This window comes from Tachypleus tridentatus, chromosome 13, assembly GCF_004210375.1.
Source record: "Tachypleus tridentatus isolate NWPU-2018 chromosome 13, ASM421037v1, whole genome shotgun sequence".
Classification (NCBI taxonomy): Eukaryota; Metazoa; Arthropoda; class Merostomata; order Xiphosura; family Limulidae; genus Tachypleus; species Tachypleus tridentatus.
The window spans coordinates 221,178,434-221,199,649 of NC_134837.1; the positions used below are offsets into that span (position 1 = coordinate 221,178,434).

A 21,216-nucleotide genomic window follows, 5' to 3' on the forward strand; every position below is an offset into this window, starting at 1 on the left:
ACGGGTAATACATTAGATTATAGTTATGTTAGTAACGGGTAATACATTAGAGTATCGCCATGTTAGTAACAGGTAATACATTAGAGTATAGCTATGTTAGTAACAGGTAGTACCTTAGATTATAGTTATGTTAGTAACGGGTAATACATTAGATTATGGTTATGTTAGTAACGGGTAATACATTAGAGTATCGCCATGTTAGTAACAGGTAATACATTAGAGTATAGCTATGTTCGTAACAGGTAATACATTAGAGCATAGCCATGTTAGTAACAGGTAATACATTAGAGCATAGTTATGTTAGTAACAGGTAATACATTAGAGCATAGTTATGTTAGTAACAGGTAATACATTAGAGTACAGCTTTGTTAGTAACAGGTAATACATTAGAGTACAGCTTTGTTAGTAACAGTCTAATATGAAAAATGATTTGAGTTTGCAGCTATCAGGTATGACGTCATGAAATAAAGTACGATTTCCTACGGCGTGATATGCGTTTAATTGTATTTACGGGTCGAATTCTAATATAACTTTGACACTTTATTGGAGTTAGGTCAGTTGATATTCAGCCTGTTGTATTCACTAAATTTTTTATGTAACATGTTAATAAACTATATGACGCCATAATATTTGGATTCACTTTCCTTGTAAGTGTCCATAAATTAATTCCTATGTTTTTTGGTTTTTATCAAATATTTCACATGTGGTTTGAAACATAAACACAATTATTTTAATATCATTTTTGAACTGCCCATGAGCTTATTCTCGTTGCTGTGGCGGTAATGACGAAATTCCTGAATTCAATAACTTTGGAATATCCTAGCTGGAGTTCATGGAATAAATATTTTGCTGTTTTTTGGTTTCAACAAGATACATTCCTACCTATTTGCTTATCTAGAAGAGAGAAACGTAATTCCTCTTGGTGGCTACAAGTTCTCAACTGATATTACAGAAAAAAGTTAAAGTCGGAAATACTCGTGAGTTGAAAAATTGTGTGTGTGTTGGAACATCTCACAGTATATTTGTATGTGTATACCTATACATTTCAACTCGATTAATAGGTGTGCAAGAACGCTCAATTTTAAAATATAATAATATTATTAAAGTTACCACTCAATAAAAAATTCAATGAGTTTTTTATTATAGTTTTTCTGAAATAAGCGACTTTATTCTTAACAGGTTACTATTAACTGGTTAAAATTGGCTACATTTCGCTGTAATGTTGGACATTAACCTGAAACGTTTTAACACGTTTATCTCACTGTCTTTCGGAAACTGAGACACAACTGACTATGAAACCATTCATATAGAAGTGATTTATTTACCTTTGGTGTTTTTCTTTCTTTTCAGATTCTTTCTTCCTCAACAAGTCTCTAGGACTAAATAAACTACGTCCACTGGATGGCTGTTTTTGTAAGAACAGTGGTTTATGTTTGGCACATCCTGACGGAGGGTTTCAGTGTCGATGCACAAGTAATTTTACTGGTAAAACAAAACTGTCATATGTTTTATAATATTTCCCTCATTATATTCATATAACTTGTCTGTACTGATAAAATCTTAAAAGTACTGTGTGTTAAAAAGAACTTTATGTTAAAGATTTACAGTTTATCCAGTCCTGATTGGTAAAACGCAGTTTGAAGCTTTACATTTCAGAACCAGGATTGTTTGATGTCTTCTCGCACTTTTTCATGAAATACACTCACCATCCATCAACTACAATTACGTTATTTTTGGCATGCTTATAACACCAAAATCAGGTTTCGATCTTTGAGTTGGATAAAGCACAACTAGCTCACTGTGCAGTTTTACATTTAACTACAATCAAATGTGTATGGTTATACTGCTAGATTATACTGCTCACTAAATCTCACGATGAATGTCAACGATTTCTGTTTTATATAAATTGTTGTGAATTTTCACTTTCGTTATCTTAGGTTTGTTCTGCCATATTCCTTGGTGCACCTCTAAATCCTTGTGGTAATTATGGAGCATGTACCGTTATTGAGACTGGCTACAGATGCAACTGTATTGAAGGTTACACAGGTGACCACTGTGACCAGTTCGTGACTCCATGTAACCCTAATCCGTGTGGTCAGCATGGTGATTGTTCAGTTGTAAATAATGCAACCAACTGTCGTTGTCACGCTATGTATGAAGGTAGAAGTCCGATTTCTTTTTATATCAATAGTTTGTTAATATTTTATTGACTATCACAGTAGATGAAAGTTTGTTTGTTTGTTTTGAATTTCGCGCAAAGCTACTCCAGGACTATCTGCACTAGCCATCCCTAATTTAGCAGTGTAAGACCAGAGGGAAGGCAGCTAGTCATCACCACCCATTGCCAACTCTTGGGCTACTCTTTTACCAACGAATAGTGGGATTGATCGTAACATTATAACGCCCCCATGGCTGAAAGGGCGAGCATGTTTGGCGTGACGGGGATGCGAACCCGCGACCCTCATATTACGAGTCGCACGCCTTAACACGCTTGGCTATGCCGGGCCTAATAAATTAGTAGTAAGGATCCAACTTCAGACGCATCACAAGAGGGCGTCACATACGTGTTGAGGGAGGGGACGGAAGAGAGATGTCATTAAAGATAACGAGGCTATATTTCCAATAATGGGACGCGTTATTAGCACGCCACGACAGACGACTACGATGTCATATATTAATAATGTGTCACCAGAGAGCGAAACTAACTTATGGAGGGCTGTAATTATAGTTCCATACCAGACATTCAGTTATGATGGATGATTACATCACAAAGTAGAGAACGTGTTTTTAGGCCGCCATGACAGGCGTTCATGACTTAAACATCAATAATATAATTAATTAATTAAATCGTCATGAAAAGGATGCTTAACACTAATAATTGATTTATAATTAATTTCCCCTAAAATGGACGCTTAACAGTAATTAATTTATAATTATATAAAATTAATCGTCCTGAAAAGACATTAATTATTTAATCCTAAAAAGAACGATGAATGCTTATTCATCAGTTATTTAATAATTAAATCATCCTATCACAAAGTAGAGAACATGTTTCAAGGTGGTGACGACTAATACAATACATGCCTCATCATGTCGATAATTGATCATTAATTAACTAATTAAATCGTTCTTAAAAGGAAACGTAGCACCAATTTCCCAGTGAATTAAATTCCCTGCCCTAAGAGGATGATATCTTAAAACTCACTCTTTTAATTATCAATCAATTGTATTCAATGACTTTATATATTATTTAACGTAACATACAATTATAAACATTTTAATCACGCATGCAATACATTAGTATAGGTTGAAATTATTCTAAAAAAGGCAATATCATACAATAATTAAAAGTTATACTTTTACTAATCTAACTTTATACAACAATTTACATCGTCAATAAATCTTTTACCAATTTGACTTTATGCAGCAAAATTTAAATGTCTTACTTCATCTCATGTTTTCAAAGGTGGAATCCTAACATAGGGTATTACATGTCCTTATCATTAATTAGTCCTACAAGAACAATACAATAATTAAAATTTACTCATTCAAATAACACTGTGCAACACATTTCAGGTTCAAAAAAAGTACAAGTTAAGTAAGACTTGTTTCTGGGTCAAAAAATTGTCCTGATTCTGAATCTGACCTTTATTCCTCCAGATCAGTCACCGTTTTCCTGTACCATGAACCATATGTTTTATAATATGCTGCAAAATATCGCGTATTGAACACAGCATTGCAAATACTGAAAGTTACAAAAAGCAAAACAAACATTTAGTTGGTATAACAAAACATTTATTGGTTATGAATTAAAAACACACACCTGTCAGTTTAAACAGCTTTTGTTCTTCTAAGCCTCTTGTGTGGAGTGTGATCTTTTTTTTATACCCCAGCAGTAGTCTGCCATCATGCCAGGGTTCCATTTTCCTTTAAATCGTCGCTCCATCACTGAAATATCCTGATGGAATCTCTCGCCATGTTCATCACTCACATCACCAAGATTTTCCGCAAAAAAATCCAAATTAGAGTGGAGTACATGAACTTTTAGAGACATGTTACATCCAATATCATGATAATGACTCAGCAGATCATTCACAACTTGCACATAGTCTTCTGAACGATGGTTCCCCAGGAATTTATCACAAACTTTCTTGAATGACTCAAAGGCAAGCTTCTCTTTTCTCTTGAGATGTGTGATGAAGGTTTCATCAAGTACAATTTTTCGAATTTGGGGACCTATGAAGATACCTTCTTTAATTTTAGCTTGACTCAGGGAAGGGAACTTCTCTGCAAGATATGCAAATGTGGAGGATTCCTTGTCCAAGGCTTTCACAAATTGCTTAAACAAACCAAGTTTAATATGCAAAGGTGATAAAAGAATTCTATCACTTTTCACAAGTGGTTTGTGCACGATGTTGTGTTTTCCTTGCTCAATTTCATCTCGAATCGGCCAATCCTTGCGTGCATAATGTTCAGTTCTTGCTCTGGAGTTCCATAAGCACAGGAAGCAGCAAAATTTAGTATAGCCAAGCTGAAGGCCAGTAAGCATGGCCACAACCTTGAAATCTGCACAAATATGCCAGTTATGGTCATGATACTGTATGCTCGTTAGAATTGCTTTCAGATTTTCATATCATTCTTTCATGGTTGTGCTATAAGCTTTGGGAACAGAAGGCAGAGTGTTACCAGTGTGTAGCAGAACAGCTTTGATGCTGTCCTTGGATGCATCTATGCAAAGTCGCCAGTTGGTGTTATCATGTGGTATTTCCAGTTGCTCAAAAAGTTCAGTGATGTCATTACAAAAGCATAAGTAATCCTTCATGGTGAATAATCCAAGCATATCTTCTGTACGTTTCCTGTACAGTGTTATCTTCACTCCTTTCTCAAGAAGATTACGTTCTTGAAGCCTGGATGCCAGAAACTCACTTTTGTCTTTGGTTAAATAGAGATCCCTGCACAAGTCATTTAGAGCCTTTTGAGAAAATGGTATTGCTTTATTCTCGCTTTCTGAATGATTGGGCTCCACATATTCACCACTGGAATGTTCATCTGCACTGCTGGAACTCTGCATTTCTTGATCTGGAAGGTTGGGCACAGGTAACTTTTCTGAGTGCTCTACTGTGCGCATTGCTGATTGCAAATTTGGGTAAACAATGTGTAAAGTCTTTCTGACAGAAATAGCAATCAATAGAGTGATCTTTTTGTTCACGCCAAATCATTGGCACGCCAAACTTCATGTGAACATTTTTTCCTGCATACCAGGCACTCAATGTCTTCATACATGTAAGGCAACACACATGAGGAGCCCATGACTTGTCCTGGTCTCCTAAGTCACAAACGAAGTACGCCTTGTACATTTTCTTGATATGGCGTGTAATACTGCGCTTTTCTTTAGCAAAAGTTAATTCCCCACATATGTAACAGAATCTGTTTGGATCATTTTTGCACTGTCTTGCACTCATTGTTGAAAACAAAAAGATCTGAAAGAAAAAAAAAAAATAACATTAAACACATGCTTTGACGTATAAAGTATTAAGTGAAAAACTCAATTAAATATAAGCACACAATACTAAACCAGAAAATATGATTTTAAACTGTACTGTGCTATTTATCATATCACATTGTAGGTGTTACTAAGATTGGTCTCTAGCCCTGGGTTGAAAACCATTTTACAATGCGGTAGAGAATGTTATTTAACAATAATGACGAAAAGGGTATACAGTGACAATTCTGCAAACACCATGCCTAATTCAACAAAAAAAAGGTCAGAAATGGATTTCCCATGTCATTTTGCATATAAAATTTGCCACAGATCTCTTGTACTTTTTTGAGTGTTGCACAGTGTAATTAAAGATTATTGGTACTACATTATTACATTTCTTGCCCTAAACTGTCTATATCTTACTCAATAGGACGAATACAATATATGACTACATGTTTAAATTGCCCTAAAAAGGGCAATATCATACTGTAATTACAACTTATACTTATATATACAACAATTCACGATATCATTAAATCGTTTATTATAAAGTATCGCTTTTACTAATTTGTTACAAAATAATTTATACATTTATCACAAAGGCGGACTTCACATATACGAGCTTCTATTAATTACGGTAAATAGAACGCAGATAGCTTTGTTGTACTTAAAATATGTGAATTTTGAAAATCCCTAAACGGTTGAAATTTGAGAATGTCGTATACCCTTGGAGCATAAATTTTCGACATATATATGTATATGTAATATAACAAACACATGCCTAAAGAAAAAGGAAAATAGGTGCATAAATTAAAAGGATCCCCAGGGTAGAAGTTATAATGTGCTTCAGCAACCACATCTCGCTCTTCCGATTTCTATTTCTTTTGATTATTTTATAATTTAATTATTATTAATATTTATGAATTTTTAATTTAATTTGCTCTTCAGTCATGTTGTCCAATATGGTTTTGAACTTTACCAAATCTCACATTCATATCTATCTGCATGTCTTTCAAAATCAATATCATCCGATTTTCCAGATTAATTACTTATTTTTTCAATCTGATGATTCTACTATTGGTACATTTTTGGCTTTGTCTTCCTACTTTTATTTTGGCTTATATTTGTCTTTATACACCCTTTCACAAACAATGAGGGTCATCCGCTTCAGTTATACATAACTCTATGATTTTCAATATTTATTACATTGGAAAATGCATACTTGAGCTTAATATTACTGCAATCAGAAGTTTTATACTCCCAGCTGTTGGTATGCAGTTTGTTTATCATATCAACGTACTGTAATTAAGAACCAAATTGAGTCAAAAATAGGTCTTTATTATTACAGATTACTACAAACTCTCTACGAAATCGATCGAAATGACCGACCTATTAATTATTTTGAACTCATGTATTTCATAGTGTAATATTAAATGAAAGAAATGTATCTATGTACGGATGCATCAATCCTACATTCTTGTTTGCATTCTTTCTGGCACTACAGTTCTTACAGCATTCTATTTTCTTATTATTTGTAGTAAAAGTAAAATAGCAATCCTTTCTATACACGTGTATATCGACATTCGTTACATTTTAGTGTTATGGCTGATTCAAACTGACATATTGAGATACGCTGTATTATCTACGCATAGTTGAACAACTCACACCTTTTTGTTATTCCAGTCAGTTCCTTAAATAAAGCACCTGAAAATAGTTGTTACAACTGCAACCAAAAGCTGGGGAATGTATCAACAGGATGTTAAAGTAATTATCTCACTTTGATATGTTTATCGTTTCCATTATCAGTCTCTATTATTTTTGAAAAAACATTTATCTCATTCAGTTATTGACAGTAAAATAATTTAAGTGAATTCCTTTTTTATTTTAAATTGACATTACAATATCACAGGAAAATGATGAATCATTTGATAGATACATTTATTATTAGTTTCCTTATGCAAAACATTTTAATTTTCGGTTATTAATTTTCCTTTTTACAATAAAACTTTGACTTTCTTTAAAGCTACTTTGACAGTATGTCTATTATCATTGATAATTAATAAATATTGAATTATTCTGATGTATGTGTGTGAATGTATTTTCCAGGACCTCGCTGTTCTCGGTACGTGATTCGGATCACTTACAAACCTTTAAGTCAGCGAATGTTGGAGGAACCATTTTGGTTAGGCTTAATTACTGTTAGCGTCGTCTTATTAGTTATTCTGCTGGTCTATTGCATCAAACGAAAGTTTGCAGACAAGATTGAAAAATTTCTTGCTGAAGAAATAGAAAGAAGTAAAAATAGTACGTTTATTATAGATTTATTCTTGAAATAATATTATTAACATTCTACAATGTAGAAATTTATTGTTTACTGTGTTTGATAAGTGTCATCTGATAGTAATAACGATAATATATACTCTTCAAAAAAAGAAACGCAAAAGGCAAAATTTGAGGCACATTGTTAACAAGTTTATTCCGGGTAGTTCTGTATGACATGTGTGAAACTTTGCACATTCACTGCTGAACATCCAAAGTCTGCAAAGGCGAAGTCCACGCTCACTAGTTGAAGTTTAACGTCACTCAACGTCAATAAGGAGTATCCCCCCCCCGTGAGCATCAATAACTGCTTGGCATCTCCTGCCCATGGAAGCGATGAGATGACGAATCACATCCTGTGGAATGGCTGTCCACTCAGCCTACAAAGCTGCTGCAAGCTGAGGTAGAGTCTGCGGTTGAGGTTGTCGTCGTCGCAAACGTCGGTCCAACTCGTCCCAAAGATGTTCGATGGGGTTTAAATCTGATGATCTGGAGAGTCAAGGAAGAACGTTGATGTTGTGGTGTCTCAAGAAGACAGTGGTGAGTCGGGCTGTGTGAGGACGGGCATTGTCATGTTGAAAAACGTCGTTAACGTTCACCATGATGGGTTGCACATGGGGCCAAAGAATCTCGTCGACGGTTGCGTACGGTCTGATCGGAAATCCTACGCAGACCTGGTATGGTTGAGGCAGTAGACGTCGCAGTGGTGGTCCTATCCCGAAGTTGACGTAACCGGATGTAGCGATCTTGTGCGGGCGTGGTCACACGAGGTCTGCCAGATCGTGGACGGTCACTAGTTGATCCATGTTGTTGGTGACGATTCCATAGCCTTGTGATGGTGCTTGGGTAGACATTCACAGCTCTGGCAACATCTGATCGAGATTCGCCTGCTTCCAAGCGACCAGTGGCGTTGTTGCGTTGTGCTTCAGTCAGTCTTGGCGTAACTGTATTGCGTGTCGGTGGCTTAACACTGAGCTATGGAAACCGAAAACTAGTCACTTTTATAGGGATTTTGCACATGTTGCACTTGCAGAACATGCAGATCTCTCAAACAAATTTATTGGACACGCATACGTTTTGGCGAAAAATCCGATGTTTTCCTCCGTTTTCAAAGTGCACAACTTTTATTGTCAATTTGGTTTGACAATCAATGCCCTAGCACGTGTAACATCACATACTCTGAGCTTGTAACGTTATTACATATATTTCTGTTTAAAATAACAAAAATATCCCTTTTGCGTTTCTTTTTTTGAAGAGTATATATTGATTTAGATATAAGTGTTTAATACTTTTATGCTTTAAGATAAAACTATTTTGGGTAAAAAATCCGATTTTTTTATCAATATACTTTTCTATTGTATAACTGATTGAATATTTTAATTTTTGACAACTTTAAATTCCTCCGGTGGGACAGCATTAAATTTACGGACTTACAATGCTAAAATCCAGGGACCGAATCCCTGCGGGAGATACAGCATGTAGTACAATGCGGCTTTGTTCAAAAACGTAAAATTCACTGTTGAAGTTTGTTTCATTTCCAGAAACGTTTTATATACGGTTATTGTGTCAGAACTTTTATAAAAGTAATTTCAATAAATTAATAAAATATTTTTATACGTTGAATGTATGCAGATATAATTTTTTTCTCAAAATTAGTGTCAAGAAGGGTAATAGAGTGTATACTTTAACATCTCGTTCGGATAGCATTTTTTAGTGAAAGGAAGTCTTCTAGTTTCAACGTGTTTTTTTACAGGAGAGATACATTTTGTTCCTATATTGCATCGAAAGATTCCAGTCTTCCGGTTGTTTCTGGTTTCTAATAACAAAAAAAAATATTTTTCTTAAAGAAATTATTCCTTAAAAAGATTTTACCACAATAATTAATCTTGTCATATTTTCATCGTCAATTAGTTTGTCAATTCAGAAAAAAAAATGTATAGATCTTCTTCATAGTTAATACAATATAAATGTATATATATATTATATATTAAAATAACATCTTCCTAAAGTAAGAGTTTTACAGTTTTCTATTATTTTTGTTGATATGATTTTGTTTCTTTGTTTTTACTATAAACAAACGAATTATGTCGGAATTTCTCTTCTTAGTCAAAGTCTTTTAAGGAAATTACGTTAAAGAAACACATTTCTAATGTTACTTGTACATAATTCAGAGTTAAAAAATACACTAATGGCGCGGTTCACCAACAATTGATGTCTGTATGGTATGAGTGTAACTGACATGCAATTTTATAACAAATAAATTAAGAATACATTGTTTCTTTCTTCCTATGGGTCTAGACTTCTCGAACATTCTGAATAGTATTCTGAGATGTATTATTATTTATGCATTATCTTGTTTTTATATAGTCAATATACCTCAAACAATTTTGGTTATTGGTTTCATTTGTATAGATCCATCGCCGGCAGTGAACCGCTACAGCTTAAGCTCTAACCAAGCAAGTCTTACTCCAGTTTCAATGAGTCCTCAGCCTTGTTCAAAGTCCTTTCTTAATAGGATCCGTAAACACAGTATTCGTAGTGTTACAAATATTCATCACAATTCTTCAGATAAAGATCAAGCTCGAACAATAAGTTTTGATGATATCCTGAAACGTAACCTTTCCTCCAGAAAACATAAACAAAATAATAGGGTTAACGAAGCAGAGAAAAATGAAGAGGAAACATCACGTATTATAGCATCTCTGGTGCACTCTAACCAGTCAGCCAAACACAGAAGAATGAGTTTAGATGATTTTATCAAAATGAACGGAAAAAATATCAGAATGAGAAATGCAAGGGAGGAAAATCAAGGTTATACGTCTGACGTGTCAACCAAAAGCGAAGAAATCGCTGAAACAAGCTTTACAGGGAGACATTCACCCCCATTAGCACATTACTTGGCGCCATCATTTACTGAGTTTCACTCTATCACAGAACAATCTTTTGAGCAAGCCTCGTCCTCAGATAGCCTCAGTTGTGACGTCAATGTAGGCGAGACAAAAGTAGATATTTCTCCTTCAACTCAACAAGCATCTCTACAGTCAGATTGTGAAAGTATTGAAGAAAAGCCCACTCGAGACGTCTCAAGTCCTATTCCTTTACCACAACTCAAAATTTCCTCTGAGCTACAAAATCCAATAGAGAAAAATATTGTTTGTGAAACACAAACGATAGCAAACAAAGAAATATCATATCAAACTAATGAATCAAACGCAAAAATAAATTTATCCAATATCACATCAGTAATTCCAAACGTTCTACTGGAAGTTTCCAATTCTGTAGAAACGTCTTCTCTACCATCAGTGTGTGCAGCACCTAAGTTATGTGATATCTCTGAAATTAATCTTCTTACTTTGCCGAGTAAAGATCCTCCAAAACAACATGTACCAGAATTTTCTACTCCAATGATACTAATTACAACAAACATGAGTTCGTGCGATTCTGAAGAGACTAGCCCTCCTAGAACACCAAACACCAAACCTTCAATGGCCTACCTTAGCCCTTTAACAGCAATGTGTCCTTCTTCTGATAGAACCATCTCTGAATCCAATCTCAGTACGTCTGGCTATTCTTCTTTGTCGAGTCCTGGTATGTCCAGGTGCAATTCCAGCAGCCCCTTAGCTGAGGAACTGGAAGTTGGTGCAAAAAAGTTATATCTGCCTCAAAAACCTTCCAATCTTCTTTCTCCTAGTCTGATTACAAGTAAATGTGAAAATGCCTTTCATTTTCCTTCTCAGCAAATTTATTCATGTCTACAAGTTCAAAATCACCCAGACACCTCTTGTTTTCCACAGCGGCGAGCATCTGTTGGAGAATCATTGTTTCATCCAACAAAAGATATAGATCGCTATCTGTGTAGAAAGAAGCCAACCAAGCGTATTTCCTACCAGACAACAAGTACTGAAGACTCTATAGATGATGAGGGAATTGTATTAGACAGTGCTGAGGTTAAAATTAGACAAGGAAAGGTAGCAAGTGCAAAAAAGATTGAAATGTGGATAGCTTCTGAAAAATACCACAAACCAGAAAGAGATATTGCCTTACATAGTAAGTGTCGAAAAACATCTATAAGTTTGGAACTTCCAGATACTTCAACTCCCTGTTCGTCAGATAAACATCACTCCGCAGTAAGAAGCAGTCCCGAATTGAAAACAGACGACAAGTCAAAACAAATAATCGAACATGGACAGTCAAATGTCTGTAGTTCCCCTAGTGTTTCGCCCATAAATGAAAGACTTTCAGAATGTCATGAAGGTAAGCTACCACGAAACTCTTCAAAATCTAGCATGGGTAACCAAGTAGTTTCATCATCAGATGACGACTTAGATCCTCATGGACCACGGCAGAAGTCGCCACGAAGACCACATAAAAGGCATGAGACATTTTGTCCAACCTTAATGCATCATAAAGTCGCCACTCAAACTACTCCACAGTCAGTAAGTTTAATCAAAAACCGATGCCAAGAATATAACGAAAATTCCTCTTGGTCACTTAATCGAATTATGTTTTCTTCCTCTTCAGAATCAATTATTTCAACTGCTGAAGATAATTTTACAACAAATTATTCTACAGACGGAGAAAAGTTACGGCAAAAACTCAGATTAACCACTGATGTATCAAACAAAATCCAAGAAACATTTTTTAATGTTCCAGAGGAACTGAAAACTGTAGCAGTTGTCACGCCTGAATCACGTGTAATACTTTCCTTACCCACTAACAGTGGGGCAAAACAGCGAAGTTGGGCTCTTTACAGACAGCGGTAAGGTTCAGACAACCTACGTATCACACTTAAATCACTGTTGTTGTTTTTTAATTTTGAGTTTGCAACAGCAGATAGTAAGTTAACATTAAAATAGCATAAACACTCTGTACCAGTAACAACCTTAAATGATAAAATTCAAGAAAAGAATCGACTTAAGATATTTGAAAATAATTCATTAGACCAACGACACAACGTATGACTGCCACGGTATATATTGCCCTATATAATGTAACGCAACAACTAATAAAAAAATATCGGTGCTAGCCGTCCCTAATTGTGAAGTGATAGGCTAAAGGGAAGGCAGCAGGTCCACAGCACCCATCGAAACTCTTCAATTACTTTCTACCAACAAATAGTGGGACTTGATCATCATTCTTATAATTTACCCACAGACCCAAAGTGCGAAACACGATTTATTATTATTACTGTTGGTTGTTTTTGCAGTAACGGGCTCCAAGATCCACATTCTCACACGCTAACCATGGTTCTATACTATGACCCTTGCTAAAAGAAGAAAACATGAAAGTAGGGGACACATGCACAGCTGTCAAAATACCTCAGTCAAAACAACTTTTAGCAATATTTATGTAATGAAGAAGCCTCTATACGTGCAAATATAAAAACAAAAAATGTCTAATTTAGTCCTTGGGCAAATTTTCGCTAAATAAAACATGTTAATTAATTGTTAAACAATAAAACAACGTCAAAATAAAATTCATATAACCAATTTGTAGATATTAAGTGAGGTATTAATTCATATGTACGTGTATATGTGTATAGATGATATATATTACTTAACTTATTCACAGTAATTTACTTTACCTTAAATATTAAGAGCTGTTTTACATTTTGAGAAGTTTTGTAAATTGATGTTTCCAGGTCAATCAAATTATTCAAAACATTAAACACAGTAATGTAAAACAAACTAAGTTCTCTGTAAAATAACAATTTCTTATAAACGTTTAGACATCACATATTCTAGGAAATTATATTTCTTAATATTAATAATAAGTTATTTTAGTAAAACATCTGCTTTGTTTGAATATAATTAATTGTATCACAGCTGGTACGACCCGTTATTTAAACCTTTAAAACATTTTCCTTACAAATAATCTAGATAATGGCGTTTATTTTTACCAGCAATTTTGGTAGTACGAAGATACTCCTATGAATAGACGGCTAAATATTCCTTGGTGTATATGATTTGTGCTATTTAGAGTATTCATAAATGGAATAGTATCAGTAAAGTAAAACCTAAAATTACAAAATATTTAATAATTCGCCTAATTTTCAACACAAAATTAAAAAAATCTGCTTTTCATGCATATATATATGTTTCAGGCAGTTCTTAAATAGCATTAAATATTGTGAATACTTCTAAAAGATATGATTAGTTCTAGAAGTGACGATTTATAATGAACCTCCTTTGTCAAAGAAAAGAAAATTATGAAATGAAACCTGATTAAACTTAAAGTTTAGTGGAATTACGTTATAAAATACAGAGTTAATTAATTTGCAAGTATGGATACCATTATACTGAATAAGTTATATCAATAATCTTATAAAATAAAAATAAACCCAATGTATTTCAAAGAGTGGAAATTGGAACGATTCAGTAAATGTTTCAAACAATTTTAGCCCTAAATCTTACGATTTATTGATCCAACTTAGTTATTCACACAGAAAGTACAAAAACGAACTTTCACTATTTAGTGTAACCACAAAAAGGTTAAACAAAAATATGTGGAAACAATGTATGACAGATACATATGTATATTTATATAGTGAAAATGAATACATGTTAATGAAGTAAGCATAATCACAAGGATTTGTTTGTTTGTTTGTTTGTTTTTAATTTCGCGTAAAGCTACACGAGGGCTATCCGTGCTAGCCGTCCCTAATTTAGCAGTGTAAGACAAGAGGGAAGGCAGCTAGTCATCACTACCCACCGCTAACTCTTGGGCTACTCTTTTACCAACGAATAGTGGGATTGACCTTTGCATTATAACGCCCCCACGGCTGAAAGGGCGAGCATGTTTGGCGCGAAGGGGATGCGAACCCGCGACCCTCAGATTACGAGTCGCACGCCTTAACACGCTTGGCCATGCCTGGCCTAATCACAAGGAAGGACTGCGTTAAAAACAGGAAATCCAAACCTATGACTAATTATATTAGTTTATTATAACTTAAAAAACAAGCCGAAACAAAAATAAATTAAACAAAAATCGCTGCACTACCTAAAAGAATCCCAGGGTACAAGCTATGGTGTGGGATTATAAAATGTACCCTAGGTTTTGGAGGTGACTACGGAAGTAGAACCCACATTACGGTGGGGATACACTGTCTATCAGTCTTAACCTTCATTCGCCAGTCTCACATAGGAAATAAAACAGGTAATGCAATAGATATAAAAATATAAATTAGGAGAACAAGATGTAGGTGATCAAACCCACTACATCCCACATCTATATTACCCTTCACTGCCTGCAGACATTCGTGGAAAGGTGACTGCTCTCACAAATAAAGAAAGAAAGTAATTGAAATAAAACTAAATAAATAAGGTACTACCATTTGGGGTAAGTACGTTGAAAACTTTGCACATAAAATTGGGTCTTATGAAACAATGTGCAACAGCTTTTAATAAGGAGTCTGCAGCCTTCAAGTACCTTCGAGACTTCTTTCCTAAGCTGTCTGAGACAAAGATCTAAGCTGGTGTCTTCGTTAAACCACAAATAAAAAAGATCCTGGAGTGCAGAGAATTCCCCAAGAAACTCAGTAGGAAGGAAAGAAAGCTTGGGGCAGCTTTATCACAGTGTTTCGGGGCTTTTGGGGTAATCACAAGGCCGAAAATTATGTGGAACTGGTTGAGGCTTTGGTAAAGAACTACGGGAAAATAGGCTCAAAGATGTCCCTAAAAGTCCGTATCCTTGATGCTCATCTTGATAACAAGAAACGCCGCTACCAAAGAGCGTGTAACGAAAACATGATGGGAGACTATATTTCGGGGCTGATTCGTGAAAGTAATTTACATTACAGTCGTAAATCTCGAAAAACTACTCACTTCTAAAGATTTTTTATAACTTTAGTATAAATACATGTAAATCTTGATTCATGTTGTTTTATTCAGACCTTATGTAAATGAAAATGTGCAAATTTGCCCGTTTTTACACAGATAATAGGTTAATTTCTAAATTTCATTATCCAGGTTACAAAAGCAAAGTTTGAAGGGAATAATGGCCATTTTCTGTACTTTTACAACATAATCAATTAAGAAATAGCACGTACTATTCAAGAACAACATTTGTGTTACATAGTGTAATAGTAGTATAGAATTATTACTAAAACATTATGAACTTTAATTCCTCCAGTTGTTCTCGTTAAAATGTGTTCACTAAGCTTAATGCTTTAACACGTGTTTTGTCAGTTTAGTTTAATGCGCTCGTTGTTATCATCATACAGATAGATAAAATCTCTGAAACCATTTAAATTTATTTGTTAACTATTTTTAAAATATTGAACTGTGGGTACATACATACAAGATTGTTACGAAGTCATTGTGGGCTTTTGGGACAGTGTGTGGGAAAAACTATATAGCATACGGACGAAATATTTTACACAAAATGCATAACCCATACATGTTGATGTACTTCACTGAATTGTATAGAGGGTGCTAGGAACGTTTTTCGTATATAAAGTTCAGATTGGAACATTTTGTTTTTACTGGTCTAGTATATTTATTCGGCACATGTCCAGTGAAAGTGGTTTCCCCACGTCAAGTATTTTGGACATTGGATCAAATAATCCTAGGCTGCATCATCTACTTAACTAGTAGCTACATTATACCTATAAGTAAAATATTCAATTAATGAGCCTAGGTGTCCTATCCAAAAATTCTGTAATTATAAAATCATATATTTTAGCTATTAATTACAGTACATTCCAAATTATAGTTAGAATAACCAATCAAGAACCAGTGAAATGTACTTACCGCATTACTTTATGCTTTCTCAAGCACACAAAAAATATTTCACTGTATGTTATACAGTTTGCCTTACAAACTGCTCAAAATATTCACAATGATTTCATGTACATATACAAAGTTATCGTAGATAACGCTTTCTTAATTACTATATTTAAATATTCAACTTCCCCTAGGTCACAGCCTGAACAGAATAGAACGAGAGAAGGGCTTGCATCACTAGATTCAATTGAAAGTTCTATTCCTAGTGATAGCGACGACGATCACCTATTTACAATAACAACACAACAAATGCTACAAGTTCCTAACAAAGTACACCTTACACCTCATCCTGTTTTACGACGCCAAGAAGCGCTAAGCGAGGATGACGGCAGGTAAATAGGTTTTGCAACTGTTTATTACACTTAGAAATTTCTTTTATCTCATGGTTTCTAATATAACAGTCTTCCTCCCTAGGTATCTGTAAAGAACTCTTTAAAAACTAATTTTAAACTACTTGTATTCCAGGTATTAGTTTAAAAAAAAAAAAAAAAACAATACGCAAGTAAACAACGTTCATAGAAATATAGTTTTAGTCTTCGTGCTCGCCTGAATATTATTTATATGAAATACGTTACAAAATTTCCCGCTCTTTTATTAATTTTACTTATCTGTTTTCAGTTTTTTTCTTTCTTATAACAAATTAATGAAAGAACTTTTAAAAAATCACTTCCATAAATTTAAAGGTTCTTCTGTTCCCCCCTTCTATTCTGATACATTTTGTAAATCATTTGTAGAACATTTCTGAGTGACAAGATTCCCTCCTAATATACTCTGTATCTTTTATAGTGACGATTCCAGTAGCGAAACGACGGTGCTGCTCAAGAAACCGGCATCCCCGAATGAGATACCTGCCACAAATGTAAAAAGTGTTAGCATTGGTACATTGACTGAGGCAGAACCCTCCCAGAAGGATATAAATGGTATAGGAGTTAATCAAAAGGATGATGTCCGTCTTAATCATGTGTGAATGTTACGTCTTAGGACGGTGTTAAAAAAGGCTTAGCAGAATATACTGACTTACTGAACATAAGAATCTTAAATAAGCAGAAGGGAAACCAGATCTTCAAAATGAACTGCGATTAGAAATCGAACTTACGGACTATCTCGAAATTGTTTCTAATGGGTTCAAAAGTGAAGTTAGAACTGAAAAGCGTCAAAAACACACCCAGACCCAACTTTTAATGGATAAAAAGCACCTATATTTAAAACATGGAAATTGAAATTTACCATTCCACGATCTACTAGCCTAGTTTTACAATGCCACACCTATTAAAAATCGAATTTATGTCAGAGATATAATTACATTCGCAGCAGAATTCAAATTAATGGCAAAAAAATGTTAACATTACACACAGACTAAAGCCTTAAAAGTGCTCAAGTAAATTAGATTTTTATAGGGCATTGGTAATACCACTATAGAACTTAGGTGGCACATCATGTATTCTAGAGGTAATTAAACGTTATACTTATTATTATCACAGTTATGACTAGAAGTTTAAAATCGTTTATAAAATAAATTAGCTTATTTTATACATTGTTGAAGTATTATCTTTAGCTGTCTTCTTAAATGTTTTATGTTTTAATTTATAGTTTCTAATGTAGTTCACAGTACCCAAGTGACCTATGATAGGCATTTAGCGTTATAAACTGCATACATGTAAGGTAATGTTCTTGCTTTTCTAAAACTCTGAATCTACCATTACTTAAACGATTAGCATTTGTGTGATCCTTTCTTATTTTTCTGACTTGTTCCAGTTATACTCGCAATGTCGATAATGTTATTGTTAGGCTTAACAGAATAGGTATCACTAACGCGAAAAATAAATAAAAAGGAGAATAGTCTGTTTAACCTTTGAATTAAATATGAACTTAAAACAATTTATTAACCCAGGCTACAATTTTTATAAGTTTTGTAAAAGAATATTTGAAGACTAGCAAAGTGATTTGAGTAAAATATAAATACTGCATGCAGTGGTGATTACGATTTTCCGCATATTATAATACAGTTCAACAGAAATTCATATACATATTGTACTGAATATTTTAACGTTTTAGCTATGTTTAATTACGGGTAGTAGTGTGGAACATTAAACATTTTCTTATAGGTATTTAATAAATGAATATTATTTGAACATTTACTTATTCTGCTATCAATTAGCAATCGGTTTAATCACCCTGTCGTGAACAAGTTGTTCGTTGTACTCTTCCATAATTTTACTAAATATAAAATACAGCATTTACATGATATAACTTTTTTATAATTATACTCAGCTATTCTAGTATAGTCATACTTCATAATGAATAAAAAATACTCTCAGAAGAACAATCGGAACTAATTTAGAGAAAAGTATTGATTTATAAGTTCTATAACTGACAGCTCATTGTGCATCTTTTGCGCTAAGAAAACAATATCTTAGTGCCGATTGAAGTTGTATTTGCAAACAAATGAGAGCCTAACTTTAGGCCCCCTGTTAGTACAGCGGTATGTCTATAGATTTACAACGCTAAAATCAGGGGGTCGATTCACCTTGGTGGGCTCCTCAGATAGCCCGGTATTGCTTTACTATAAGAAAACACACAAACATTCACATGCTAACTTTAGAATTCTGTTTTAAATTCTATAAATTTGTTTCAAAATAAATGTTATGTTATTTATTTAGTACACAATTCTATGGCTAGAAACTAAGTTTACCCCTTTCATAAAAAAAAATCAGACGTTTGATTTAAATTCAGTAATGTATAACACCTAATGATAGGTGGTGTAGCAATACCCCTGCCACAAGATAATTTTCTCACACCATTCGTACGTTCTTAAATGTACAATGATTACATATACAGAATAAATGAATATTGGTTATAATAATTTTGTCCCACTGTGAGGTAATAACCTTGGCTACTCGGAACCCACTCCTTTTATCCCGTAGATTTAATTAAGACTTAAAAGAAACAGTAAAGTTTTAATTTAGTATATTAATTTCTTATTAGTTCCAACTGATAGCAGGAAAAAATTTGAATTATTATTATGATGACAAGAAACCCAACTGAAATAAAAATGTATTCTAAAGACGGCTAGTATTAGTATTAAAAACTTTAATTGAAATAAAATACAGAACAAAGTTTCGACCTCCTTAGGTCATCTTCAGGTTGACAAAGGGTTTTTTGACTGGTGTAATGAAATACTATTTATTTTGATTTTGTATTATTTCTTGTTTAAACTATCACAAACTTAAAATGCTATAGAAATATGAAAGTGCGTATTCAGGCAACAGTGGTTTTATTACAGACTCGTATAAGTATTGCGGATTTAAACGGTTCACCCACTTATCTTGTGGTGCTTAATTAAAAACGGTGACATACCATTTAAATCACAGTTATGTATAATTATTAAACGGATCAACATGGCTAAGTAGTTATGGCACTCGACTCATAATCCGAGGGTCGCGAGTTCAAATCTCCAATGCACCAAACGTGTTCGCCCTTGCAGCATTGGGGGCGTTATAATTTTACGGTCAATCCTCCTATTCGTTGGTAAAAGAGCAACTCAAGAGTTGGTGGTGGGTGGTGATAACTAGCTGCCTTTACTAAATTAGGGACGGCTAGCGTAAATAGCACTCAAATAGCTTTGCGTGAAATTCAAACCAATCATTTCAAAAACAAATATCCTGTTAAAAAAAATATTGTCAAAACAAGTGGTAATTGTAGTTTTCTTTTATATTTCACTGATTTAATATGTAGCATTTCGAGTAGTCAACAATATATCTGTTCGTATTATATTCAATATTGTTTTTATATGTCCATAGCGCTATAAACTGTGATATAAGCATAAAATTAATTATTTATTATATCAAACGTACTCGTTTTATTACATAAATGTAAAAAAGTACCCATAGACCAGTTACTACGTCCAACTTTCTCTTTAAAAAGATGTTAGTTATATTTACACTATCTACCGATAATTCAGAATTTATCTCCTCAATAAACAAAATGAAAGATGACTAAACTATAAATCCTAAAAAGTTATAAAAACAAGCACACATTTACATCATGTGTGAGAAAAACTTTATCATGTGCCCTTCTTCGTTTTATTTTTGCTCATTTTTATCATACACGTTACTTAGTCCACATTGTAAAGGCTCAAATTTGGCCGATCGGTAACAATCGGATGGCCAAGGTGTATTATTATCATTCGAAATTTTTTAGGAACACATTTGTGTCTGGTAATAATCTGTGTTTAGTAGATCTCTCGTCAATAATCTCTGTTGACTATCTATCGGACTAAACACGATTGTAAAATATTCAAAAGCGAATAGGATAACATAATACCTGAGCATGTGTAGTGAACAAAATGTCGGTATAGCAATATTACACAAGTGGTAAAGTACTTATAATATACTTATTGACTTAATCAAATACTAGCGCAGCTTCATAATACAATTTTTATAGTAAAACATTGATTTGTGGAGAAGAACTTACATTAGATTCTTTACCGAGAAAAATATATTCTGTTTATATTTGTACAATATTTTGTTGTTGCACCACATTCTCATAAACATCACCAACAATCCCTTCACTTTGTAGAAAATTATTACATATGCAAATATCATATGTCGTTGTCGTCATAACCATGATTAT

General features: G+C 33.9%; 1 protein-coding gene across 1 annotated transcript in view; it reads left to right on the forward strand.

Annotated features, from left to right (window-relative positions):
* The window catches only part of LOC143236468 (uncharacterized), a 94,695-nt gene extending 75,115 nt beyond the window's left edge, over window positions 1–19,580 (forward strand). Inside the window, 7 exon segments of the mRNA XM_076474753.1 lie at window positions 1,351–1,473; window positions 1,938–1,963; window positions 1,965–2,160; window positions 7,589–7,786; window positions 10,214–12,560; window positions 16,719–16,916; window positions 17,371–19,580. Coding sequence (XP_076330868.1) covers window positions 1,351–1,473; window positions 1,938–1,963; window positions 1,965–2,160; window positions 7,589–7,786; window positions 10,214–12,560; window positions 16,719–16,916; window positions 17,371–17,551 — 3,269 coding nt within the window. The 3' untranslated portion in view covers window positions 17,552–19,580.
* The last annotated feature ends 1,636 nt before the right edge of the window (window positions 19,581–21,216 follow it).